This window comes from Macrotis lagotis, chromosome 3, assembly GCF_037893015.1.
Source record: "Macrotis lagotis isolate mMagLag1 chromosome 3, bilby.v1.9.chrom.fasta, whole genome shotgun sequence".
In the NCBI taxonomy this organism is placed as follows: domain Eukaryota; kingdom Metazoa; phylum Chordata; class Mammalia; order Peramelemorphia; family Peramelidae; genus Macrotis; species Macrotis lagotis.
The window spans coordinates 26,019,497-26,047,048 of NC_133660.1; the positions used below are offsets into that span (position 1 = coordinate 26,019,497).

At 40.4% G+C, this 27,552-nt stretch overlaps 2 protein-coding genes across 4 annotated transcripts in view; one reads left to right on the plus strand and one right to left on the minus strand.

Annotated features, from left to right (window-relative positions):
* Positions 1 to 26,770, plus strand: part of FGF2 (fibroblast growth factor 2) — a 75,139-nt gene extending 48,369 nt beyond the window's left edge. The window contains exon 3 of the mRNA XM_074228363.1: positions 16,006 to 26,770. Within this exon, the coding sequence (XP_074084464.1) occupies positions 16,006 to 16,191 (186 nt within the window). The 3' untranslated portion in view covers positions 16,192 to 26,770. The remainder of the gene's footprint in view (positions 1 to 16,005) is intronic.
* NUDT6 (nudix hydrolase 6) overlaps positions 1,934 to 27,552 on the minus strand; it is a 57,628-nt gene continuing 32,009 nt past the window's right edge. For all 3 annotated transcript variants that reach the window (XM_074228360.1, XM_074228362.1, XM_074228361.1), the window contains exons 4-5: positions 21,838 to 21,892; positions 1,934 to 16,988 (exon numbers count right to left, since the gene is read on the minus strand). In XM_074228360.1, the coding sequence (XP_074084461.1) occupies positions 16,591 to 16,988; positions 21,838 to 21,892 (453 nt within the window). In that variant the 3' untranslated portion in view covers positions 1,934 to 16,590. The remainder of the gene's footprint in view (positions 16,989 to 21,837; positions 21,893 to 27,552) is intronic.

Consider the following 27,552-nt stretch of genomic DNA (forward strand, 5'->3'; position numbering starts at 1 on the left):
TCTTTCTCCAATGTTTTATAGATGAAAAACTGAGGCTAACACGATTAAGTGACTTTTTCAGGGTCACACATTGAATTAGTGTCTGAAGCTAGATTTAAACTCAGGAAAATGAGTCTTCCTGACTCTTGGTCCAGTGATTTATCCACTGTGCCACCTACTAGTTGTCCTTTTCCCATAGATACTTGGAGTATAGAGAAAACGGGTTGCTATCTGAATATACAGTCTCAGAATTAGGGTTACTTTGGGACCAGTATGTTGAGTTTAAGGGAAGGGGAGGTCTGTCTTTTGATTATCATTGAATTTTAAAGTTCAAGATCACATATCTAGAGGTTGGAAGGGACCCTGGAGATCAATAAGTCCACACTCCCTTCCCTCCTACAATTTTTCAGAGATGGCAACTGAGGCACAGAGAGGTTAAGTGACTTGTTCCAGGGTCATTAACGCATAAGTTTCAGAATTGGAATTTGAACCCAGGTCTCTCAATTTCTTGTTCAGTGCCCTATCCACTACTCTATACTGGCACTTCATAAGAAACTGGGGGTGGGGGGGTGTTTAAAGGAAGGCAAAGGGTGGAGTTAGATGTCACTACCCATTTAACACCAAAGTGGAGGCTTATTCTAAAATGGTATTACTCACTGTCAAGAAGGGAAAATTCTGTGTCCGTGTTTCTGTGTCACCACAATGACAAGTCTTTTCCCATTCACTGGAAGCTCTGCCTGGCTGCTATCTGTCTGGAGGAGGGGGAGCCCATTTGCTCTTGTGTTCCCAGTGGTGGGGAGGTGGCAACCGGCGCTTATTCCCAAAGCCAGAAGTGAGGCCATCGTGCATAGCTTCATAGACCATGGTGAAGCAAACTGGAATAAACTATATCCTCACAATGAAATGTTTGTGGGCACAAATCCACAGGAGAAGTAAAAACTGAAACCACAATGATAGTCTGGGTCCCGAGAGGCTAGGGAGGGTTGGGCAGAATGTTTATGCATCATGAGAGAGACTTGTCCAGACAAAGGACCAGGGAAACTCTTATTTTTAGCTCCATCTTTTCTATTCTTTTCATTCAGGGTCTCCAGATTAGGGTTTTAAATGGTTCTCTGGCAGTCCAGAGTTTCTGTTTTGGAAATTTGGTGAAATGGATGGTCCCCTTCTCAGAATCATACTTTTAAATGCATAAAATAAAACAAAAAGGATTATAAAAGAAACCAAAAGATGGTAAAGAAAAAAGATTTAATTTTTCCTAAGTTATAGAACCTGTCAAATCTATCCACAGATCTCTTGGGAGTCCATGGACCTTAGGTTAAAATCCTCATCAGTATCCTTAAGGTGAAGGATACACTTGTCATCGACGACTATAGTTTTCCTTGCCTAGCAGCGTTTGCAAAGGGCTATCCTTTTTAATCTATATGTGAGCATCCCACTACAACTAGCGAACCAAATTCAAACCTACAAAAATTGATTAAATGCTTTTGTACAAAGCATTTTCAGAAGAATTTCAAGGACCTTTCTTTGGTCAGTGGTTTGGGAATGTTGCTGTCCTGGAACAGATCACAGTCCTTTTAAAGTGTTATGAATTTCTGTGAATGGAAAAATCTCAACCTACCTGAAGTAGCCAACTTGGGTACTAGCTTTTTTTAGTTCACACTCAAGACTCATCTGTCAAGAGATGCATCTCTGCAAAAGTTACTTCTCAATGATTCTCCTCTCCACTCCTAGAGAGGTGCTGGGGGTCCAAATTAACACAGCTCTTTGTAACTCTTCCCAACCTCTCTCCATCTTCATCCCTCCCTCCCTCCTTTCCTCCCTCTTTCTTTCTCTCTCAACTCTCTTCTCTCCTTTCTCTTTATAACTCCATCTCTCTCTCACTCTCTCTCTCTCTCTCTCTCTCTCTCTCTCTCTCTCCCTCCCTCCCTCCCTCCCTCCCTCCCTCTCTCTCTATTTCTTTCCATCTCTTCTCCTCCTCCCTCTTTTTCCTTTGCTTTCTCTCCTTCCCTCTGATTATAGAGTTGGTGGGAGGGGTCCTCAGAAGTCATATCATTTAGTTCCCTCATTTTATTTTGTTTTTTTGTTTGTCTACACTTTTTTATCTTATGTTATTACCTTTATTTTTATATCAGCATCATTCAGTTTTATTTTATATTCAGGTCTATACCCTCATTTCATCAAGAATAGGTAATGGAAGGTTAATTTCATTTGTTTTGGGACAGTGAGAAGGAAAAGATGTGGATCAGACAAGAATACAATCAGGCTCAGAAATGGTTGGGTGTGCAGCCTCAAGGGGTAGTGATGTGTGTTCTGGTCAGGTGGCTAGAACCATATTTTTCAATGTCAACATGACAGCTCTCCAATGGTCTGTATTTGACTTTATGTTGTCTAATGTTTTTAATGGATTAATTGGTTAAAGGTATAGGTACAATACTCATCAAACTTGCAAATGATATAAAATTGGGAAAGATAAATCATACTATATGACAGTCAGGATCCAAAAGCATCTTGATGGGTTAGAGCACTGGGATAAATCTAATAGTGTAAAATTCATTAGAGAGAAAAATAAATGTGTATACTTTTGTCCAAAAAATCAACTTCAAGAGTATTAGCTACATGGTTAGACAAGAGTAGTTATGAAATAGATACAGGATTTCAGTGGACTCTAAGATGAGACAGAAGTATGATGGGGTAGTCAAAAAAGTTAATGAGATCTTGGGTTGTCTTAGGATCAGCAGAGATTCCAGGAGTGGAGGCTGGGGTTGCACTCTGTCATTGTTCAGCCTCACCTAAGGTATTGTGGTCAGTGGTTTGAGAAGTGGTTGAGAGGGAGACAACTAGGATGGTGAAGAACTTGAGTCCATGAGTCCATGTCATATGAGAATCTTTTGAAAGACCTGGGCATGTTCAGCCTGAGAAAGAGAAGCCTTAGAATTGTTTTTAAATATCTAAAAAGCTGTCATTTGAAGAAGGGACTCTATTCAATTTAGCCCCAGAGAGTAGGAGCAGCAGGATGAGGTTACCAAAAGATTCCTTTAGGCTTCTTGTCAGGTAAAACATCTTAATATTTAATTTCCCCAAAATGAAATGAGCTACCTCAGGAGGTGGAGATCTTCAAGCAAGGCCAACTCAGGAAGTTAGAGATTCCTTCTAGAGCATGGTAGACCAGAAGACCATTGAAAACCTCAAGTTTTGTGATTCTATCATTCTACAATTGTGGTTAGTAAAATATGCCTCCTCTTTCCCTCCACATTATGTTTGAGGTCTTTACCCTTTTATCAAAGCTTAATTTCTTTACTCTGTATCCTGGACTAGCAATCATTTCTGTTTTGTTTAAAAATAAAACCAAAAACCAATTCTAAAAGCATTAGTGCTAAACAGTTACAGAAACTAAGGGTTAGGAACAAAATCAGAGGCTTTCTAGTTCAATCTGGACTTGAATAGAAATTTCCTCTATAACACAGAATAGTTGCTTGGCAGAGAGGGACAGGGCACTGAACGTTTAGTCATTAAGACCTGGTTTCAGATCCTGCCTCAGACACTTATTATCTAGGGGACTCTGGGCAAATCAATTAATATTTGTGCTTTAGTTTCCTAATTTGAAAAACAGGTTAGATTTAAAGACCTCTAAACTGTTTTTATGTTAATTTATAATTCTAGCATCCCAGAAGAGTCAAAAAGAAAAATGAAAAAGTCTTCTGTATTCCAACAACTATATTCTATATAATAGTATATAGTATATAAGTAATTAGCTGCAAGATAATTTGAGGAAAAACAGAGCAAATAGAAAGGCAATAAGGTGGCACCACGGTAGATAGAGTGCTGGGCTTGAATCAGGAAGACTCTTCTTCCTGAGTTCAAATGTAGCCTCAGACACTTACTAGATGTTTCACCCTAGGTAAGTCACTTAACCCTCTTTGTCTCAGTTTCCTCATCTGTAAAATGTAAAAGGAGAAGGAAATTGCAAACTCATCCAGTATCTCTGCAAAGGGTTACAAAGAGCTGGCTGTGCCTGAGAAATGACTAAGCAGCAACTACTATTAAAAAAAAAAAACCCTCACCATATGTAATTATTAAAAAAAGAACATAGAGTTGAGTATTTTCTTTCCCAACAGCCATTTCAATTCAATAAACAGTTATCAAGCACCTTCTATTCAGTAGGCACCATGCAAAGCCCATTTTCTACCAGGAGTTGACTAGGAAAGATCATTGAATCTGCAGCTGTAAGACCTGAGTCTTCATCTGAGGAAGATCTGAGTCTTTCATCCTTTACCACCTGTGAGATGTTGGACAATTAATTCACCAAACCTCCTGGACTCTAGTGTTCTCATCTGTAAAACATGAAGGTTGGAATACATGGCCCCTGGGTTTCTTCTCGTCTAAAACCTGAGATCACTGACCCATGCTAAAGAGTTGGATACAAGAGTCAAGTATTGGGAAACCATTTCAAACTCTATTTTGCATCTCAGAGAAGTTCTTTTTTCAACTTTTCTGGATGCTGCAAATCCCCTGTAGTATTTGAGAAAATAGCTTTTCTATCCTTTTCAAAATAGTTTTGTTTTTACCTATAGATTTAGTCAGTCCCTTGATGTAAGGACTATTTTTCTTTGTTCTTTGCATAGCAGTGCCTGCTACCCAGTAGTAGGTTGTTAATAAATGCTTTTTGATGGAGTTAAAGTGCTTTGCCAATTTGAAGCTCTAATCATACTAAGTCAGGTAGTATATTATTGTAAAGGTACAAATCTGTAACTCAGCCACTTCAATCCCTGTTGATATCTGATGAAATGTTAAAGTCCCTTTTCCTTTTTGCAACTCTTCTTCCTTGCCGGCTTACATTTCCTTTAGTCTGCATTCCTTACTTGCTTCCAGGGTCATGCTTTCCTCTTCCTTTACATTTGAGGGAGAGATTCCCTTCTGTCTTTCATCTTTCTGTTCTTGACCCTGATCTCCACTAGTCTTGTCTTTCAATGACCTCAATGGTTCTCTGAATGATCATTGGAAAACAACCCATGGAGCGTGTAATAACAAAAGAGGCCAAGGTGTGTGTCCTTTTCAATGAGTGCTCTCTCCTTCCAAGGAAGTGAATCAGCCCTAAATGTTAATGCTTTAGGCATGACCAGGAAGAGAGAAAGGCTTTTAAGCTCAGGATGTGACAAAACATGGAGGGTGAATCATGATGGTGTCTGTTCCAGCCCTCTTTTGGCTTCCATACAGTGGTGGGAAGCCGGATGGAGTCTCCACCACACAATTTTCTACCTCAGAATGACTTAGCCATATCCAGCATTATTCACCATGCTTTTAAAATGACCACCTTTTCCGAGTCTGTATTTCAGTTACTGGTTCTGATTCTATTGGGATCGAGTTACTCTGTGTCCTGTCAATGAACTCTCACCCAGTGAGTTTCCATTGATCGTGACTACAGGGGACTGTAGGTCTTAGTGTCTCTGGGCTGGGGGTTAGTCATGGATGGGGCTGGTCACCTCTAGGGTGTAAGATAGGAAATGAATGAATGAATGAATATCAAACATAATTATGTGCCAAAGGCTAGAGATACAAATAGAATATTATTATAGTAGTATATATTATTATAGTAGTATAATATATTATAATAACAAATAAGCGTAAAAATGAACCGAAATCTCTACAATTTTGTGGTAGGTGATAGAGAGAGAGATGGTGGCTGCTGCTTTCCTGAATAGTAAAGTCCAGAAAGATAGGAAAGATGGGTGCTATCGTAGACAAGTAGGTACGGGACTTGGAGTTCAAATACAGTCTCAGACATTTCCTAACTGTGTGAACCTGGGCAAGTCACTTAACCCTGTTTGCCTCAGCTTCCTCATCTGTCAAATGAACTGGAGAAGGAAAAGGCAAACACTAGTATCTCTGTCAAGAAAATCCCAAATGGGGTCACAAAGAGTTAAGACACAACTGAACAATAACAACAAAAACAAAAACAAAAAGACCAAGTTGTCTTTTCATTTGGGGGGTGGGGTTTGCAAGGCAATGCCATTAAGGTCACACAGCTAGGTAATTATTAAATGTCTGAGGTCAGATGTGAACTCAGGGCTGGTGCTGTATCCACTGCACCACCTAGCTGCTCCTGTCTTTTCATTTCTAAAGAGCTCCCTCCAGGTTCCTGTTGGGCCTCATCTGTTGCTCATCTTGACACCATTTGGAAGAGTTCTCAGATTGGTCTGTCTAGCTTGGGAAATGTGGCATTCTCCTTGACCTTCCAGAGAGTGGTTAGATCATTAGTGCTGGAGTCAGGAAGATCTACTTGCAATTTTACCTTGGAAACTGAGCATTGTGACACTGAGCAAATTGCTAAACTTCTCGGAAACTCAAGCAACTCCCTATGCTGTGCTTTTTAAGTCATGATGGCTGTGATCGGTGTTGGTGGAGAGTATTCCTTGCCACTTTGCCATACAGAGTACTTCCATAGAGTCTGGAATGAGGTCCCAGAAACTTCACTTCAGATTTATGTCAAACGTTATGAAGTCAGAGGACTGGAGGTCAAATCTCAGCCCTGATACTTATTAGCTATGTGATGAGGAGTAAACTGCTTAGCCTCTCTGGACCCAAGACAACCTTTATAGCATTGGGTCTTGAGTCCTAGATTGACCACCAGGAAGACCTAGGCTTGATTCCCCTCTCGGGCACAGTAGTTGTGTGACCCCGGGCAAGACTTTTAACTTCTCTGGGTCCCAATGTCTTTAAAGTGGGAGGAGATAAACTCGGAGTGTCTTTCCTTTGTTAAATCTACTTTTCTATGCCGTTACAAATAGGTTGCAGCTATCTGTGTTGGGAGAGGGAATTTCCACACTGAACACAGTCTTTGGTATTTTGATGCATCATTCAGCCAAACATCCTGCTCAGGTGTCATCATCTGACTTCACAAAAGGGGACTGATAAATTTTAAATGTCTTTTGGCCCCTCCCTTTCTCCTTGCCTATTTCTGATGCAACAGCAGACATGTGGAAAGTCACTGAGCCATTCCCCCAGACTGGAATGCTCTCCCCTCCCCTGCCGCCTTCCCTGGCTTCCTTCAACTCCCAATTCCCACCTTTTACAGGGAGCCTTTCCCAATTTCCTCAATTCTAGATCTCTCTCTCTCTCTCTCTCTCTCTCTCTCTCTCTCTCTCTCTCTTGTTCTAGGCTAGGAATCCAGAAGACTCATCTTCCTGAATTCAAATCTGGCCTCAGACTAACTTTGTGACCCTGGGCAAGTCACTTAACCCTGTTTGCCTCAGTTTCCTCTCTTGTAAAATGATCTGGAGAAGATGGCAAACCACTCCATTATCTCTGCCAAGAAAACCATAAAAAGGGCCCCAAAGAGTCGAATATGACTGGACTACATCATCAAATATCATGTGTACATGTTGTCTCCTCCCTTAGACATGAATTCCCAGGAGTGGGGACCATATTTTGGCCTTTCTTACTATCCCCAGCACTTTTCACGGTGCCTGGAATGTTGAAAACACTTGATAAAACCTTGTTGACTGAACGATAGGCATACAGCTCCAAGCTGCCTCAAGGGAAGCTACCTGCAGTGATGGCCACAGCTTTCTGTCTCTGTCTCTGTCTGTCTGTTCTGTCTCCCTTTTAGTTTCTCTTTCTCTGTAAATTGGGAATTTTAATAGGCTTCATCTCCTTTAAGGAGGGAAGATACCAGTTGTTGCTAGAGTCCTTTCTGGCCCTCCAGCTTCCCTCTTTCAGGGGCCATCCTAGTTCCCTTGCCAAGTTCATCCCACACTTTGACAATGCCAGCTTCCTTGGCTGGCTTCCACACCACAGCAGGCAGCAATCTGGCCTTTCTCAATCTTATCTGTGTTGAGCTGGGTCAATCCTCAAATGAAAAAGCCCTCATTCCCCAGAAATCCAGGGGAAGTGGTAGGAGTGTTTGTGGATAAGAAACACTTCAGAGTTAGATCCACATGTTGTTATGAGCCTGGGGTTACCCACACCACCACCAGCAGCAGAAGCTTTGAGGGAGAACCCAGTGTTCTCCACTATTAGAGGCTACTTGGTGGTAGACTAGGGCCTTGAGTCCTAGATTGACACAAACCAATCAGCCTTGAAATGATGGCATACTGCCAAAGGTTGATTCTTCCCACTTGTTCCTGGTCCCTTAGCATCTCCCTTCAGGTGCCTGTGATTATAAAACTTGGTGTTGTACAGCACCCTGGTAAAACTTGCTTTCCAGAAGGAAGGGTTCTCTAGGTTCTTGAGACACAGTGAGGCCTGAGGAGTCAAAAGACCTGATTCCTTCACCACTAGCCTCCAGTGATGACCATTGATCTCCTTTCCAACCTAAAACTATGATTCTATTTGTCAGAGTAATATGAATTTTTTAAAAAATGGAGGTCAGGGTAGTGCCACATGGAGGGCATGTATGTCTGGGGGGTGGATTTTAAAGCTAGGCTTGGCTTTCCCTGTACATTCATGGTAACAGAGAAGGAATAGGAAAGCTTTCAGGCCAAGGGGATGACTTTTCATGGTTTGACGACATTTCATCAACCTTTCCACAGGCAGAAAATTCATGGAAACATTCAAGCCACAGCACTATTTAACATCTAAGGCGTTTATTTGGCATCTCAACCTGGGGAGTTTTTGAATGCACATGAGATATTTTCTCTTCCTTCATAGTGGAGTTAGCTCCATACCCGAGTACAAGTAGTAGGATTTAGAATTTTTCAAATGTGTTCACCCAGAGATTGATGTTTCTGTTCTTGCGTGACTATGAGGAAGTTACTGGCATTTTCTTTTCAATTTAAATCAAGTTACTTTTCCAATGGCTTTTCTACTACGTCATTTGCATCTGCCCTCTTCATTCACATCACAACACCCCTAATCTACATACATTCCCCCACTGCTCAAAGTCATGGGTGTTACATTTCACCCCTCCTTCTCCTAGAATTCTCTGGGAGAGATCTTCTATAAGGAGATTTGGGGGATATATAGTTTTTTTCATTGGCTCATGCCACTATTATTTTCCCCTAATTTTGGGGGGTCTCCTGTACCCCAGTTCTATCAAACTATTTAACAATAGATGAGCTTTTTACAAAGGAATATTTACTTCAAAAGTATTCTGAGAACCAACATAACAACATATCCCCCCATCCCCAGTCAACATCTTAGGATATAACCTTGTACAACCTCAGGCTTTGGGGAGGACTGGAGGCTTAGGTTAACTCATTTTCTATAGAGTGGTCCACTAGGTTCCAAGCCCAAAGTACTCCCCTCAATCTCTACTTTTCTCCTGGCATCTTGTCTGCTGGGTTGGCAACAATATATGACTTGGAATCTTGACTCCAAGGTCACTATGGCTCAAGCTCTTATGTCCAGGGATTCCACCACCCATGCCCAGAACTGAGAAGGACAAATAAAACAGACCAAAACCTCAAATCCAATTCTCAAGGCCATGGGATCAAAGGGGGAGAAGTAATCTTTGTCTTCACTCAACTTTGTTCATGAAGCCTATGGTGAGAATGAATAGAACCTTTTTCCTCCTGGATAGATGAATGGATGGATGGATGGATGGATGGATGGATGGATGGATGGATGGATAGATGGAGAGAGATCCAGAGACATAGAGAGAGAGACACAGAGAGAAAGACATAGAGTCAGAGACAGAGAAGAGAGAGGCAGAGAGAGATTAAGAAGAGGAAGAAAGAGATAAAAGAGAGAAAGACAGACACAGTGACAGAGACAGAGACACAGAAATGAGACTAAGAGACTTCCTCAATTTGGTCATTTTAAAGACAGAGCTGGTTCTGGCTACACATTCACTGGCTTTATAGTCAGCTGTTCCCACCCACAAGGTAGAAGGACTTTGAGATGTCTTTTTCTAGAAGCAGATCTCTGCCCTCTTAGCAGATATCACCATCTTAGGTGATCTGGACATGCCCCAAGCCCATGCCACACACAGATTCCCAGCCTTAGAATAAGAATTTAGATTCTCATCATTTTTCATTTGGTCTATTAGAATCACTTCCAAATTAAAAATCCCATCTAGTCTTTCTCTTCTCTAATTCACCCTCCATACAGTTACCACATTAGTATTCCATCTTAGGATGCAGATCTGACATGATCTCAAATCAATGCCTCAATCAATGAACAGATATTTATTTAGATTACTTGGCTCTGGGTTTTACCTCTAAGAGAAAGCATTAAAATCCTGTCTGGTATTTAAAATCCTGAACAAGTTGATTTCGGTTTACCTTCCTGTCTTACTATTTAGCCCCTTCACACAGTCACTTCTACTCAATTTCAACTCCTATTATCATTCAGTTATATCTGATTTTCCCTGTCCTCATTTGGGGTTTCATGGCAGAGATTGGAGTGCTTTGCCATTTTCTCCTCCAGCTCATTTTACAGATGAAGAAACTGAGGCAGAGTTAAGTGACTTGCCCAGGGTCACAGAGGCCAGATTTGAACTCAGATCTTTCTGATTCTAGGCCCAGCACTACATCCACTGGGCCAGTTAGCTATCCATCTTCACTTCCTAGTAAGAGTAGAGTTCATTGAGTAAATCAGGCAACAATCCCAAATGATGCCCAAACCAGATTAAAATGTAATGGAGAAGTATTTAACAAAATAAATAAAATTATAATAAAATAGAAATAACATTACATTTTAAAACTAAGTCAATCTGCAGAGATCTTTATGTAGTTGTAGTTCCTGTTTCTATTTGAGTTTGACACCACTAGAATAAATTAATCAAATTATTGCACCTCACCTAAAGTGAGTGGCAGCTAAGTGGCAAAGTGAATGGAGGGCCAGGCCTGGAGTCAGGAAGACTCACCTTTCTGAGTTGAAATCCAGCCTCATATACTTACTAGCTGTGTGGCCCTGGGCAGCTCACTGAATCCTATTTGCCTCAGTTTCCTCATCTGTAAAATTAGCTGGAGATGGAAATGGCTGACCATTTTAACATCTCTGCCAAGAAAGCCCTATATGGGGTTATCAAGAGTCAGTTGCAACTGAAAAATGACTGAATGACACCTAAAGTTCGTGACTTGATTGATTCAAATCCATCAAAGGCATTCCAATTAAGTATGTAAAGGCCTAGGGTGCAGGCCCTCATCTCCTTAGGTCTGGTCTCATGCCATAGCTGCTGTTGGGTCTGTCTGGTTCAAGTCTCTCCCTGCTCTCCAGTCCATCCTACCCTCAGTTATCCCGGTGAACTTCCTAGCATGAGGGTCTGACCATGCCATCTCCCTTCTCAGCAAGCTCCACTGACTCTCTGCCACCTCCAGGACCAAATATAAAACCCTTGGTTTGCCATTTGATGCACTTTATAACCTACCTCCTCCCACCTTTCCAGTCTCCTTACCAGTGACACTGGTCTCTTTGCTGTTGCACAGACTTGGCTCTGAGCAATTTTTCTAGCTGTCCCCCATGCCCAGAACCCTCTCTCCTTATTTTAGCCTCTTGGCTTTCCAGGTTTCCTTTGTGTTCTAGTTAAAGTCTCACTTGCTCATCTCCCTTTATTCCAATGTCTTTCCTTTGTTTAATATTATTTATGATTTCTTCTTTCTATAGCTTATTTGCACATTGTTATTGGTTCAGGGTCTCCCCATTAGATTGCCATCTCCTTGAGGGCAGGACTGTCTTTTGCCTCTTTTTGTATACCTAGCACTTAGCACATAATAGGTGTTTAATAACTGTTTATTCACTGACTGATTCTTGTGATTCAAACCTTTTCCGTTAAAAAAAAATCAAGAAAATCAAAGTTCTGAAATCATTATCCCTCCCCTCCCCAGAGGCTTGATGAACAAAAGACTGAAATCACAGGTCACTCTCTGTTATATTGAAGTTTTTTATGTATTTGTGTCTGTGTGTTTTCAGAAAGTAGATCACATAGCAAATGGAAGCTGTTTGGGAGTTTTTACTGAGTATTAGACAAGCCAGGATCAAAGGCTGAAGTTCTTGCTGTTGATCCATTTCCCTATATACCTATGATACTATGAAACCTGTGAACGTGGCCTAATAATTTGTTCAGTCATTTTTCAGTGGTGTCCAACTCTACATGACCCATTTACTTGGCAGAGATGCTGGAGTGGTTTGCCATTTCCTTCTTCGGCTCATTTGACAGACGAGGAAACTGACAGGTTCAAGTGAACTGCCCAGAGTCACTCAGCTAGTAAGTGTCTGAGGCTGGATTTGAACTTGGGTCTTCTGGATTGCAAGCCCAGTGTCTTTTGCATTATGGAAGCCCCTAGCATCCCCAATTTCTACTAATCCTGGGCAGTTCAGCTCTCTCCTAGGACCAGCAATTAGCAAAGTATCACCAGATATTACCAGAAATAAACAGAGTTCTCCCATTCAATTCTACATCACTAGATCAAAGTCTTATGGAGCCTTTAGACTCACCATGAATTTGAGAAATTAAACTGTAGGGTCTTTCAGGGAGGGAAATCTCATGGTATCTACCTTGACAGGTGAATGCTGTCTTTTTTGAGTACCCAGAGAATCTATGAAGGCTGCATGTGTCATAAGAAGGCAGAAGGCAGGAGAGGGTCAACTCCAGCTGCCATCTAACCTTGGTGAATCCCAAAGAAAATGAGTTCAAGTTATGAAAACCAGTTCATTCTACCTTAGCTTTCAGAGCCAGTTCCTATACTATATTCACTAGACTCCAAGACCATGGGTAGGGAAGGCAGTTTTGTGGGTCACACATTAGGATGTGGGAAATAGAAGGGTGGGAGATTTTAGGAGCTCTCAGAACCTAGAAATGAGCATGCTATTGTCCAGAAACAAAGCAGGGTAAATGGTCACATATTCACCATGTCCTGGAATCCATTCTGGGCTCCAAGGGCTATGCCAACTGACCAGCTGTTCTCTCTGGTCCTTCTGAGTGAATGTTCTGAGAGGCAATCTAGGGCTGAACTAGTTGACCATTTGAGCTAAGGTCTCATTCCCAGATTGACTCCAGGTCTATGACATTTTTGGTCAGATAACTCATGAAAGGAAGTAGTCAGCTGGCAACACAGTGTATAGTGCCAGACCTGGAGTCAGGAAGATTCCTCTTCATGACTTCAAATCTGGTCTCAGAGACTTCCTAGCTGTGGCACCCTGGACAAGTCACTTAACCTTGTTTGCCTCAGTTTCCTCATCAGTAAAATGAATTGGATATGGAAATGTCAAACCATTCCAGTATGTTCACAAAGAATACCCAAAATGGAGTCATGAAGAGTTAGATATAGGTGAAATGACTGAATGACAACAAAAACTCATTAAAACAAAGATAAAGACCATTCCTCACTCCTTCTCAGAGGTGACTCTAAGGACCACCTTGGAATATTACATATGATGTTATATTTTCTTCAATGCATTGGTTGGTTTAACTGCTTTTCTCTTTTTTCCCACTTCTTCTTTTAAAATTCTTTGTATAAAGTGTCTGGGAAGGGGGATCAGAAGGAATTTAAGGAGAAATTTAGGTGATATATAAAGCAAAGATCATTGATGTAAAAAAATGGAAAGTGTAATAAGGTATAGTGAGAGGGAGAAACATTGTGGCATAAGAAAAATCAAGGGCTGTTTTGGAGTCCTACTTCTGAGACACACACGAGGTCACATGGGTGACCTTGGGCAATGTTTCAGAAGTCACAAACTAGTTGCGAACTACTTGCATTGGTGCAAGGACTCTCCATACTGGGAGTTCTATAGATTAATGAAACCATTGCTCTAGGCCCTCTAAAAAAGGTGGGTTTGGAGAGGTTGTCATCTACATTGTTGGAATAAATGGAATAGAGTCCCAGCTCTGCTAACTAACCTTGTGACCTTGGGCTACTCTATTTTAAAACAATAATGATGGTGGCAGTGGTATTTACATGGCTCTTTATATATCACTTATTCTTCACAATAACCTGGTAAAATAGAAGCTAATTTGCTTTATGGTAACATCCAACTCTTGGTGACCCCATTTGGGGTTTTCTTGGCAAAGATACTGGAGTGGTTTGCCATTTCCTTCTCTAGTTCATTTCACAGATAAAAGGGATAAAGTGACTTGCCCAAGGTCACCCAGCTAGTAAAAGCTGGAGTTCAAATTTAAAGTCAGGTACTTCTGACTCTGGGGCTGGCACTCTTATCTATTGTGCCATTTAGCTGCTGGTATTAACACCTGCCTGCTAATCCTAGCCAAGTTTTCAGATGAAGAAACTGAATCAGACAATCATTCAATGACCTGCTTGGGACACAGGTTCAAATTTAGCTTTTGCAGATGCTAAATCTGGTGAGCTACCTAGCTTAGGATAGCAAAGTACTACAAATGGCCAGAACTCTAATTAAATGTTATATTACTAGATGATATGGGAGATCAAAATCTTATGGTGCCTCGGTTCCTCTTCTGTAAAATGGGGTGATTAAACTAGATTAAGTTCTGGGGTCCCTTGTGCCTCTGAATCTATGAAACTAAGTATCAAGCATCATTCACATTCATCTAGTTCTAGAAGTTTTGAGTCTGCTTTCATGCAACAACTATGCGAACCAGATATAGCAAAAGATTTTTTTCTCCAGTTTTGTAGAAGAGGAAACTTTCTCAAACATTATGTGACTTGTCTGTCCACAGTTTCATGGACAGTTAAGGGAACTTGGGTTAAGGTTGAACTTGGGTCTTCTGATTGCAGTCTTATCATCCCGTCCAACTAACAAAGATACAATGAGGAAGCATGCTTTTGACACTTAGAATTCTTAATTTGGAAAGAAGTCTTCTGTATTTCAGAATATAAATGTGTAGTCACAGCTGTCTCCAAATAGCTCTTTACTGAGTAAGGCCCCCTACCCTGGGAAGGTGGACCCATCACCTATCATGGCAGAACAGTGTCTGTGCAAGGCCTTTGGGGAAGAGGGAGTTTTGGCTTTTGAGTCAGACAACCTAGGTTTTCAAACTGGCTTGTGTGACTTTGGGCAAGTTACTGCCTTTGCCTCAGTTTCCTCATTCATGGAATGAGGTGGTTGAACTAGAAATCTCCAAAGTCCTTTCTGATAATACATACTCAGCTGCAGGAAGAATAAGAGGCCCAGCAGGTTTCCCATGAGTAGTGCAGCCCATGAAATTTAGATATGCCATTTTAATATAAAATTTAATTTATCATAATGAATAACAATAACAATAGCTGGCATTTTAAAACTATTTTAAGGTTTGCAAAATGTGTGTTATCTCATTTGATTTAATGCTTCCAACAATCTTTTAAGGTAGGTGCCATTTTACATAAAAGAAAAACTGAGACAGAGAGAGGTTAAGTGATTTCTCAGAGTCACACAGCCAGGAAACATCTGAGGTGGGGTTTGAATTCAGATCTTCCAATCTCAAGGCCCAGTGATCTATCTATTGAACCACCTAGAAGTCACTTAATTATTGCTGTTTTGCATTACTGGAAGTCTCTCCCCTATGAAATCTCAGTTCTCTATCTCTTTTGTCTCCCCAAAGGATGCATTCAGCAGGCCCAAAACGCATCTTATTTTTCTAGAGCTGAGTGGCTCCCCCGAGGGAATCAAAAACCAGCTCATTTTACCTCTCATGGTCTTCATTGTCTATGGCTGAAAGTCGGGCTTTTCTTTTATTAAGAGGACACAATCCTATGAGGTCATCTGATGGATTTTCTCCTCGGGAGAAACATCTGCTGGCTCCTTTAATGCAAACCAGGCTTGTTGGCTGGGGTCTTGGTCATAAACAAATGCTGCCACCCCCTGGAGGCACTCAGCATTGGGGGGGCTAATTCTATCCAGGCTGCACAAACTCAACACAAGAAGATGAAGAGGAGATGGGAGCTCAGTCGCAGGGTTGGAAAGGCTGGATTTGTATTCAGCAGACACCTCGCTTGAAGATGGCTGCAGGATTTACTAGCCGTGACTGTGGGCCTTCCCTTCCTCACCTAAGAAATGGAGGGAAGAATGCTTCCCTGCCATGCCTCTGGGGGCAGTGGTGAGAAGCATGCTTTGTAAAGCCCCACTGCAGCCAGAAATGTGAGTTATTAATAACAGTAAGTGGAGTGGTCATTTGATTTTTATTTTCTTTTTTAGAAATGTGTGACTGAAGAGTGCTTCTTCTTTGAACGTCTGGAGTCCAATAATTACAATACTTATCGCTCGAGGAAATATTCCAATTGGTACGTGGCACTGAAACGAACGGGGCAGTATAAGCTTGGATCTAAGACTGGACCAGGGCAGAAAGCCATCCTTTTCCTTCCCATGTCTGCTAAGAGTTGATGGGCATGGGACTCTGTTTCTTCTTCCATTCCAAAAGGAGGCAGAAGACAGAAAGGTGGGCACGTTGGCCCATTTGGGATGACTTTGATCTTACTGTAATCATTTATTTATCCGGGGTGAGTTAAATCATTGTGTCAATACAGAACAATAACAATATGATCACCTAAATGACTGCTATATCTATTGTGACACAGTGGTGAGCCTCCCTGGGAAGGAAGCACCCCTCTTTTCTTTATTCTGACTGCCTCTACAAAAGAAATGTTTAAAAGATGTGCAAACACATATCCCTCAAGAAATTTTGTAGAAAGGACAGATCCAGTGATCACTCCTGAAGTCTATTATTCATTCATTTGACCCCATGAACTCTTTTTAAATTATTAAAGGATGTAAATGTGAATTTTAATTCATTCTAGCTCTATTTTCATAAAATTCCGGCAACTCCCGATGATAGAGTTTATATAACAGGCCTCTGTAGACAGAGGGGAGCTCTCGCATGGTGAGGTCGATCTTCTCAAATCCTTCCTTGTGCCCGTAGAGCAGCAAATTTGCAACTCTGCGGGTGATGGGAGTTGTGTTGTCTGCTTTCGCGAGGTCTGTGAGATTCATCCATTCACACTTAAGGCACTCATGTGGACAGAAGTTAATGTGGAAGGAAAGAGGCTTCAGACGGCAGATGATGTACATATCAGACTTCCCAAATGCATTGGGGCTGCCATGTTGCTGCCGGATACTCAGGAGGGCTTTGAATTCCGACTTGATGCCAGTCTCTTCCAAAACCTCTCGAATAGCCGTGTCTCCTGGGGAGAAGAGAAGAATGTATGTATAACAGGTCTTACTGGTGGGGACATATCCTTGTGGAATGTTTTTGACTAAAGGACCTTTATTTGTAGCTGCCACCCCAAAGGCCACAATCCCAATGCCAAAAAGTGAAGTTTTCACATGCCCTTGGCCATGAAGGAAGCCTTTGGGAACACCTTGAAAAGGACAAGACTTGCAAATCACTTTTTCTCTTTTTTAAATTTAATATTTTATTTTCCCCCAATTACATACAAAAACATTTATTTTTAAAAGTGTCAAATTCTCTCCATCCCCATCTCTCTCATTGAGAAGGCAAGCGATCTGATAAATACATATATAATTATGCAAAACACATTTTCTTATTAGTCATGTTATAAAAGAAAACAGATCAAAATAAAAATCCAAGAAAAATAAAGAAAACAAAAAAGTATGTCTCAATCTACATTCAGATTCCATTCGTTCTTTCTCTGGGGATGGAGAGTATTTTTCATAAGACCTTTAGAGCTGTCTTGGATCTACAACACTTCTGATGGACTTTCTTATGATGACCTGTCTGAGTGGCATTCTTTTCTGAAGTGACTGATCTAGTGAATCACCAGAGAACTCAACCTCTGCATGTCTGGAACAATAGAGGTACACATGCCCAATGTCTACCCAGGCATGGGCCATCTGCACCACAGAGGAAAAAAGAGATCTTGTTTGTCTGGTTTTCATGAACATTCAACTCTTCATGGAATTTTAAAGCTGGAGAGGAACTTAGAGGCATTGTCTCAGCCCATTCTCAGATAAGGAAACTGAGACCCTCAAGAAAGAAGGAATTTGTCCAAAGTTATGTATATGAGCTTGTGCTAGAAGCAAAGTCTCCTGGCTCCTAGTTCAGTGTTGTTTCCCCCCTTATAAAATGCTGCTGTTATACTATTGAGTGACGATTGTCTCCAAGTGTTGGTTCTGAAACATGGAGGATGCTTCCATTCTTTTTGGGTGGGGAAGTTCCCGTTCTTTCTACCTTTGGTTAATGGCAACTCCTGCATCTTCGTGCCTCATATGCTCAGGTTCCAAATCATAAGGAGCCCAAATGGACCTAGGACTAAAAGTTCCCATTGCTACTTATCTTGCTGTTCAAATATCTTTCTAGATAACAGTGTAGGTGATGAGCACTTTTCAAGTACAACATATTTTTCAATTGAAAATAAATATGGTGGATTTCATTATTAGAACCATAGATTTAGAACTAGAAGGAATCCTAGAGCTGGTCTAGTCCAACCTTCGATAATAATGTTTGTCCTTCATTCTTGAAGACCATGGCATCAGGGAGGTGATGCCATGACAAACACGTGAATTGCATTTGACTGAGAGGTGGGGCTGTGCTAAGTCCCCAGCCTCACTTTCTCCTTGAGAACCATCTGGGTCCAGTGGCCCGATAAGAATCAGGATGACAGAGATGGCCCTGGATGCGGGGCAGTCAGGGTGAAGTAACTTGCCCAGGGTCACAAAGCTAGTTAGTGGCAAGTGTCTGAGGCCAAATTCGAACTCCTGTCCTCCTGATTCCAAGGTCAGTGCTCTATCCACTGCTCCACCTAGCTGCCCTAACCTTTGATATTCACCGAAGAAGAAGAAAAAAAAAATGACTTGACCAAATTCATACAGGTAAACAACATCAGAGCCAGAAGGTGATTATTTCACTCTGGGGTAAGGAATTTCTCCTTGCCTTCCATATTTAGTCCAGTGGTTACCAGTTCTAAGTAAACATTCCTTGTGTGGATTTGCCCCATCGTCTCTCTTCTGTGACCACTCAAGAACCCTGGGAGCCACTTCCATGCTAATCAGTCCTGTGATTTGGATGCCATCATAGAATCCTAAGAGCTAAGGATAGAAGGGTCCTTGGAAAATTGTTTCTTTTGTGTCTCTTTTTATAGAAGAGGAAAATGAGGACCACGAGTATGTGGCAGAACCCCTCACCACCATTTCCTTTCCTTATTCCTATTCACTATAGGCATCTGGTTTCCTTTAAAATACTTTTTCAGTTGCTTCCACTGTTGCTGGCTGTCAAGCAATAAGGTTATTGGAAAGCAGGCATAGAAGGGAGTGGAAGAAAATGTCTCACTTCCCAGCATCTCCCCGTGGGCTCTTCCTGGAAACTGTCTTTCCAGCTCCTTGCCTTCCTTATTACTTGGTCTCTTGTTTCAGCATCGCTGGCAGGGGTGAGGAGGGGGGATTTAAGGGATTTGATCCCTACTTTTTAAATGTACTTGTAGGTTCCTCTACATTAACAGCTATAATCGAGAGTTAATTGTAGGCTGGACATACTTAGAAATTATTTTTAAAATAAAAGGAAAAAATCCCCAGAATATAATTTGGAAAATTTAATGAGTAAATAGCTAAGTTTTTTCCCCCTCATCATTTAAGTTCATGATACTCAATTTTATCTGACTTCAAATTATATCCTATATCCATGGAAGTTCTAATACTTAAACTACTCAACATTTTTTTCAACAAAGCTATTTTTTAAAGCATTTTAAAGGTACAAAATCTAGTGCCTTAAGTGTTCCTTACTATTCCTACACAGAGAGGCATTGAATGTAAAGAGGGTGAGAACTTTTGGGTCCTGGGGCAATGGGGGCCTTGCACGTCTGAACAACCAAAATCCCAGATGATCAAGAGTCAGTTCTATAACCAAAATGATGGTATTTAGTCTACAAAATTGATTGGGAAAATGAGAAAAAACAGGTGTTTGGGTGTCCATGTGGGGGTCTAGTGCATATAGGTGAAACTCATCTGGGATCCCACAAGGGTGTCATGCCCTCCTATGAGAGGAAACTTTTTGCACAATTAATGGGTGTCAGTATAGATTTCAGTTCTGCTTCCAAGTAAAGTCCTTGATTCTCTTGTTCTATTATTTGTATTACTTTAATGTACTGTAAATTAACCAGAAAGAACATTTTGCAAGTCTAAAAAGCAAATGGAAAACTTTTCTATCAATATGATGATAGTGCTATTGTTGTTATTATTATGTTGAGATTTATCTAAATCATGTTATACCCTCTACAAGATGATGCTGAATTGATGATGGCTTATCATTGGTGTTTTGTGATATGTATTTAAGGGAAAGAGCTTGGAAAACTATATGTTTATCCTGGGGGGGGTCCCTCTGTTTCCCATGCACTGATAGTCCCTATCTGATCTGTCCCAGATCCTGCCTTGTGATCTCAGAGACCTCTGATTCAAGAAAGTCCTTGGGGTTACTTTTTTGGCGCTTCTTATTCTTGGATCATCAGAGTTCCATTTGATTTCTAGGTTATTACTAAACTTCAGCCCAATGTATAGAGGTAGGGGTTAGAGCTATAATTTTATGGATATAGGGAACTCCTTTTCTACCAGTCAATGAAGGACTTTGTAATTTTGTCTCAGACTGCTGTTGCTTAGGGTCTTGGGCTTGAAAGTTATTCAGGGTCTCACAGACAATAGGTTTTAGAGGTAGGATTCAAACCTAGCTCTTCCTGGTTGCAAGATCAGGTCAAGATATCACAGCCATAAGAGTCCAACCCCCTCATTTTGCAGTAGAGAAAACTGAGGGATAAAGTGACTTGCCCAGTCACATGGACGCAGAAAATGGTGAATGCAGTCTACAACTCCTATCCAGAGCTCTAGACCAGATTCACTCTCAATGACCCAAAGGAAGGCTCTCAAGCAGAGGTGACCTCTTAGCTTGTCTGGTTCATATTGTCCCGGGGTTGATTTGGGGCCAACTAAGAGTGTTGATAGCAAACTCATCCTCCCCTGGCTTGTTGCAGGTCAAGTATCCCTTTTATATTAACAAAGGATTTTGAGACCTGAAAAGTAGAATTGCTCCTTGTAGACCTTCTTGCTTGTAGGTCATTGAGAGCTGGCTGTGACAAGAAAACTAAACAAAAATCAATTTGACTGACATGTTAGTTCTGAGTAGTAATGATGAAGAAAGCAGATTTTCAAATGAAATCAATTTTAGGAACTTGTATAAACTGAGGTTGGAATTTTCAGGCTCGAGGGAAATAATACCAAATAGATTCCTCCAATTTTCCATCAAATAGGATTTTAGTTCTAGGCCTGGTCTTGGTGACTGATTATCTCTGGGCAGGATTGAATGAGTTATGCTTTTGCTGGCACCCAGCCCACAAATGGAAGCAGGATTGGACCAATTTGCTCATCTCTGATTTCTGAGGGGAAAGTTGTGTTCTCTTATAGCTAACCATTACTGTTGGCTGCACCTCTAGTTCCTGATCACCTCTCAAGTTCTTCAGAATTCTTTTACAGGTTATTTTTAGGTTGGGTGAATCTGAATCTTAGTAAGTGAAAAAATATGAATAAATAAATATACTGCAAATGGAACATGGATTAGGCAAACTGATTAAGTGTATTATACTAGGATTCTGGATTTAGAACAGAAAAGAGTTTTAGGGGTGACTGAATCTAAGCTTTCCATTTCACAGATGAGGAAACTTCTCTTTTACCAGAGAAGTTAAATGATTTGCCCTGGGTCATACAACTAGTTAGTCCTTCTGATTCCAAGCCCAGGATCTTATTCACTAAACCTTATCCTGAGGAGAGGGACTAGTTTTAAGTTGTTGTTTCATCGCCAGAGAATTTGGCCCAGAGTGTGATATGTGGTGGGAAATTAATCAATGGTTTTGGAGTCAGCAAAATTTGCTTTTCCTTTTTCCTCTAACCCAGAGCTAACTTTGCCATCATCTTATCCAGGTTGTAACAATCAGAAATTTCCAAATCATATTTACTAGCTAAGCAAACCAAATGGTTACTGCTTGGATTTCCTTACCTCATTCTAGGCCATTAAAAATAGAATAAGGCACATACCAATATCCTCTCCAGGTTCTGACAAACCTCCTGGAAACTTCCATGCATTTTTCATCTGAATTTTTAAACCAGAAAACAAAACAAAATAGAAAAATTAAAATACTGTGCCTCTCTGTAAAACCAATAGAATAAAATAAAATAAAATTCAAATCCAGAATTCATTGGTTAAGATATGGGGGGAGGGCTTGATCCTTTTCCATTTTTACAAATTTAGACTTTTCAAATTTTTTTGATGACTTTCATTATATAGAAATATTATATATTATATATAAATATGTATATTTTGTACATATATATATATATATATATATATATATATATATATGTGTGTGTGTGTTATTGATACTGGGTCCTCCTATCTTTATTAGGCTGCAGTGGTCAATCCCAGTGTACCACCTGCACCTGGGCTGGTAGACAGCCTGGAGGCCCTAGTCTTAGTTTAAACAATCCAACTGGCTTTTGCCCTCTTGAACTCAGTTCTCCCAAGCTCAAACAATCCATCAGACTCATTCTCCCCAACAGCAGGGATCCCAGGTTGTTTTTGTTAATGTGATTAAAAATTCTGGCATGACTGAAACAATGGCAGGAAACTCTAATGAATGTTTGCGATGATAGCTATGTATATAATATTAAATTTGCTGCTAGTTGACTAGTTAAAGACACAAGGAAATCTTGAGGCTGCTATAACTATAATATATATGTATATGTATAATTTATATGTAATCACCAAGTTATGTGACTTCTAAATGTCCCCTTAAAATACTCTATCATATATACCCTAAGAAATGCTGATAATATGATTACTCCCTATGCCTTAAATGATTTTATGTAAAAGTGTATTTGCTTCTTGTGGATGGCACAAATAAATCATTTATTATTTTATGATTATCATACAGTCTGTTTTCTTCCTTGCTTTTGGGGGGGATAGGATTGGAGGAAAAGGACAAAGGGGAGGAGGAGGAGGAGGGAGGAAGATCAGAAGGAAGTAGAGGACAGTGGCCAGAGTATTAAGTCTGGAGTGAGAGGACCCTGATTTGACTTCTGGGTCTCTTCATTTCTGAGTCAACAGTGTGTTGGCCAAGGAGTGTCAGAGCAAGGCAGCAAGTACAATGCAAAGCAAACAGACGTGGGGATTCTGTATTTTGCTCTCTTCTGCCCTATTTGGGATTCTGTGCTTAGTTTTAAGCATGCCAAGGTTTAAGAAGGATGTGGTTCAGAAGAACTCATGATGAAAAATGCTCTCCACCTCCAGAGGAAACTGATAGAAGTATGAGTGAAGATCAACGCATATTTTTTTAAAAATTATATAAATATTTTATTGGTTTTTCAACTACATACAATGGTAGTTTCTACCAATCACGTTTTTGCAAGGTTTTGAGTTTTACAATTTTTCTCCCTCCCTCTCCCCAACAGAAGGTAATCTGATATAGGCTTTACATTTGCAACCATGATAAACATTGATTGAAATTGAATGTTCAATGCATAATTTTTAAACTTTTTTTTTTCTTTTCCTTTTTTGGACTGTTTTCTTTTACAACAAGATTAATTATGGAAATGTTTTGCAGGCCTTCACATATATAATCTATATCAAATTGCTTGCTTTCTCAAGGAGGGAAGGGAGGGAGCGATGGAGGGGTAGAAAGAAAATTAGAACTCAAAATTTAAAAAAAAGAATGCTAAATTGTTTTACAAATAACTAAGAAAAAATAAAATAAGAGGCAGAAAGAACACGGGGAAGCTAAGTAGCTGTGGATAGAGCACTGGCCTTGGAGTCAGGAGGACTTGAGTTCAAATTCGGCCTCAGACCCTTATACTTCTAGCTGCGTGACCCTGAGCAAGTCACTTAACTCCATGACACCCCCCCAAAAAAAGAAATCCATGACATTAAAAAGGGGAGACATGTATCTGGGCAGTATCCAGAGAGGGCAGCCAGGGATGGTGAAGGGCTTGGATCTCTATCATAACTGGAGCTAGTTAAGGAACTAGCAATGTAGGACCTGGAGAAGAGAAGGGAGTGAGGTGGCTGGCTTCAAACAACTGAAGAGTCATCTTGAGAAGTGGGATTGGTCCTGCTCTCTCTGGCCTCCAAGAGTGGGGATGATGATGGAGTGCTACAAATTGGCTCATGAGTGCCCCCAGATGACAGCTGAGGCCTCCTTGTGTGATCTGGCTTGCTAATCCTAGCTGGTCTCACTTGGTCATGTAAAGCAATGAGATGGAGCTTGAGAATATGATGGACTACCTAGAGTAAGGCTGCCAAGATAACATGACACCCGGTCCCAGAAAGACATAGAAGATATCCTCTACCTACCCTTTCTTAAACATTTATTGGTGGGATCAGCAGCAGATGAAGCCATGCCTAACCTAGGAGTTTCGTCTTTCTGTCCTTCATATCCCATTTGACCAGGACCAACTTGAATCCTGACCCTGATCTGAATTCTGAACTCCAAAATCTGTGTGTTTGAATTGCTTGTGGATCCTTATGTGGTCTAATAAAACCTTTATTTTCTTTGCACCAATCTGCATCTTTGCAGTTTCTTTTCCTATTTGTTCTGAACCACAGAGATTGGCTTACTTAAATCTGACCTGAAGCATTCTATCTGAAGACCTCTTGGACAGGGGCACTTTTTGATTGTGTTTCATTCTAATTTATTTATTGAAGGAATTGTATACCACAGGATCCACATACCTTAGAGGTTTTGGGGAAGAGATGATTGGAAGGAGATCTGGAGTCAAATGTTTTCTTCCTTCTATCTCTTCATGTTTTCTGAATCACTACTGGGGGACGGTAAAGGGTCAGAGAGAGTACATCCTCTCAAGACTCCTGTGGGTTAGTTCACCTATTGAATTCTCATTTATAAGTCAAATTTCTGTACTTAATATGTTCTGTAGCTAACTTGTGCATTTGAAGAGTTTTGAAAAAACATGTCATTTTTCAACTACGTTGGATTGGTGAAGTCATGATATCACTCAAACATATGTGGAGTTGAAGGAAGCAGGAAAAGCTTTATAATCTCAATTGGCAACCCCCCTCCCATTGCAACAAAGTAATCCTTTTGGACCTCTTAAAATGACACACTATTCAACTCAAAAAAGTAGTGTCTCAAATATTTTTCATTCCTTCTCAACTTCTTATGGATTCTCTTCCTTCCACCCTTTGCAGACTGCCTCATATTTTACTCAAAAAATTGAGGCCATTTGCCAAGAGATTCCTTATAACCATTTCCTTATCTCATATCATTCATATATCTTCTACTATTATCTCCTTTACCTCTTGTCCTCTCTTGATGAGATGGCCCTTCTTGTTGAGGCAAATCATGCACAAGTGATCCAGTTCCAACCAATTTTCTCGAATAGATTCTCCCTCTATCATCCACACTCTCTCATTTATCTTCAGTCTCTCCTTACCTATTGGCTACTTCTCTACTGTCTACAAATAAGCCTATGTCTTTTCCATCCACCTGATCCATCCATACTCCCTTAGCTATTTATCATCCCATATCTCTCCTGTCTTTTGTGACTCACCATCTTGAGAAAGTCATTATAATAGGAGCCTCCATTTCCTTTCCTCTTCTCTCTTCTTAATACAAGAGTGGCTTCAACTTCATCATTCCACCAAAAATGTGCTCTTCAAAATTATAAGTGATCTTTTAATTGCCAAATCTAATGAATCTTCATTCAATCCTCATCTGTCCTAACCTCTCTGAAGTCTTTGATACTGTTCATCACCCTCTTCTCCTGGATATTCTCTTCTCTAGGTTTCTAGGGTACTTCTCTCTCTGGGTTCTCTTCCCATCTATATTCTTGATCACTTTTGCTTTCTCTTCATTTAAGCTGTACCTGGTAAGGGTGGGGGTTCCCCAAGGTTCTGTCCTGGGCCCTCGTCTCCCTCTTTCCTATTTTGTTTGGTGTTCTCAGCTCCCATGAATACAATTATGATCTCTGTGGAGATAATTTTCAACCCGTTTATCTAGCCCTAACCTCTCTCCTAATCTCTGGTCTCACATCTCCAACTACTCACTGGATATTCTGAATTGGAATGGTACTCTGGAATTATACAGAAAACGCATGTCCTTTGACCCAGTTATACCAATTCTAGGCCTACACCCAAAAGTGATCAAAGAAAGAGCAAAGGATCCTTTTTGCACAAAAATATTTATAGCCCTTTCTTTATAGTGATAGAACTCCCATAAACCAGGAAACTAAAGGGATGCTTTATCAATTGAGGTATCAAGTGTAGTATGTGAATATGATGGAATATACTACTGTGTATATGGAGAGATGTAATTTCAAAAAGGCATGGGAAGACTTGCAAGAAGTGATAGAGTTGGGGCGGCTAGGTGATGCAGTGGATAAATCACCAGCCCTGGAGTCAGGAGTACCTGGGTTCAAGTCCGGTCTCAGACACTTAATAATTACCTAGCTGTGTAGCCTTGGGCAAGCCACTTAACCCCGGTTGCCTTGCAAAAAAAAAAAAACAACCCTATAAAAAAAGTGATAGAGTGAAGTGAGCAGACTCAACAGTTCATGCTATAATATTGATATTTTAACAGTGAATAATTTTGAGAATTTTATAAGCAGATGAAGAATGAATTCTGAACAGAACCAGGAGCACAATTTATCCAATAGAATCAACACTATAAAAACCAACAACTCTGCCACAATGACCATTCATGATTTCAGAAGACCAATAAAGAAACAAGTCATCTGTGACAGTGGTGGTCAGAGGGCAGAATGAGACATATCCCCATTGAGGGAATATGCTTGGTTTGACCATGTATATGTATTACAAGCAATATTTCTTTTCTACTTTTTTCAAATGGGGTGAAGTTTCTCTTAATTAAGTAGATAACAGGGAGGCAGGGGAAGGTTATAGATGTGAAATGTTGCATCTCCTTTCAGATGAGACTGTATTAATTTTACTTAACTCTTTTAATTTGTTTTGAGATCTTTTATGAAGTGGGAGTAATCTGTAAATGTTTGTAATGTAAAAAGAAAACATCAATAAAATTTAAAAAATTAAAACAGACATGTCTAAAATTGGACTCATTATATTTCCCCCTAATCCCTCCCTTCCTCCTAACTTCCTTATTATTATGGAGGGTATCACCATTTTCTAGTCACCTACTCTCAGAACTGAAGTTTCATCCTCACTCTCATCCCCATTCCTCCTGCCCCAATATTTAATCAGTTGTCAAATTGTGGTGAGTCTACCTTCATAACACCCATCCTTTGACACTGCCATGATGTTATAGGCACTCATAAACTCACTCTGAAGTATGAAGTAACCTACTGGGGTGGGGGTCTACCTGCATCAAGTCTCTCCCCACTCCAGTCTATCCTCCATTCAGTCACTAAAGTAATTTTCTTACAGCTCAGGTCTGACCATGTCACCTACCTACTTAATAAACTCTTCTTCCTCTTTTTTTAATATTTCTCCTCTTTCTCTTTTTATATTATTTTACATTTTTATATTTATATTATATATCTATTATAAATATATATTTATATAACTATATATTTATATTTGGAGGTCCAGTATGGCCTCCAAAATGCTGTTGGTCATCCAAAGCTCTTCATAATCTGCCCTCTCCTTTCATTCGAGTCTTACACCTTAGTCTTCATCACATACTCTTTAATTCAGTGACACTGGACTCTTGGCTTTCCACTAAAAAAACCTTCCATCTCTTGACTCTGGGCATTTTCTCTGGCTGT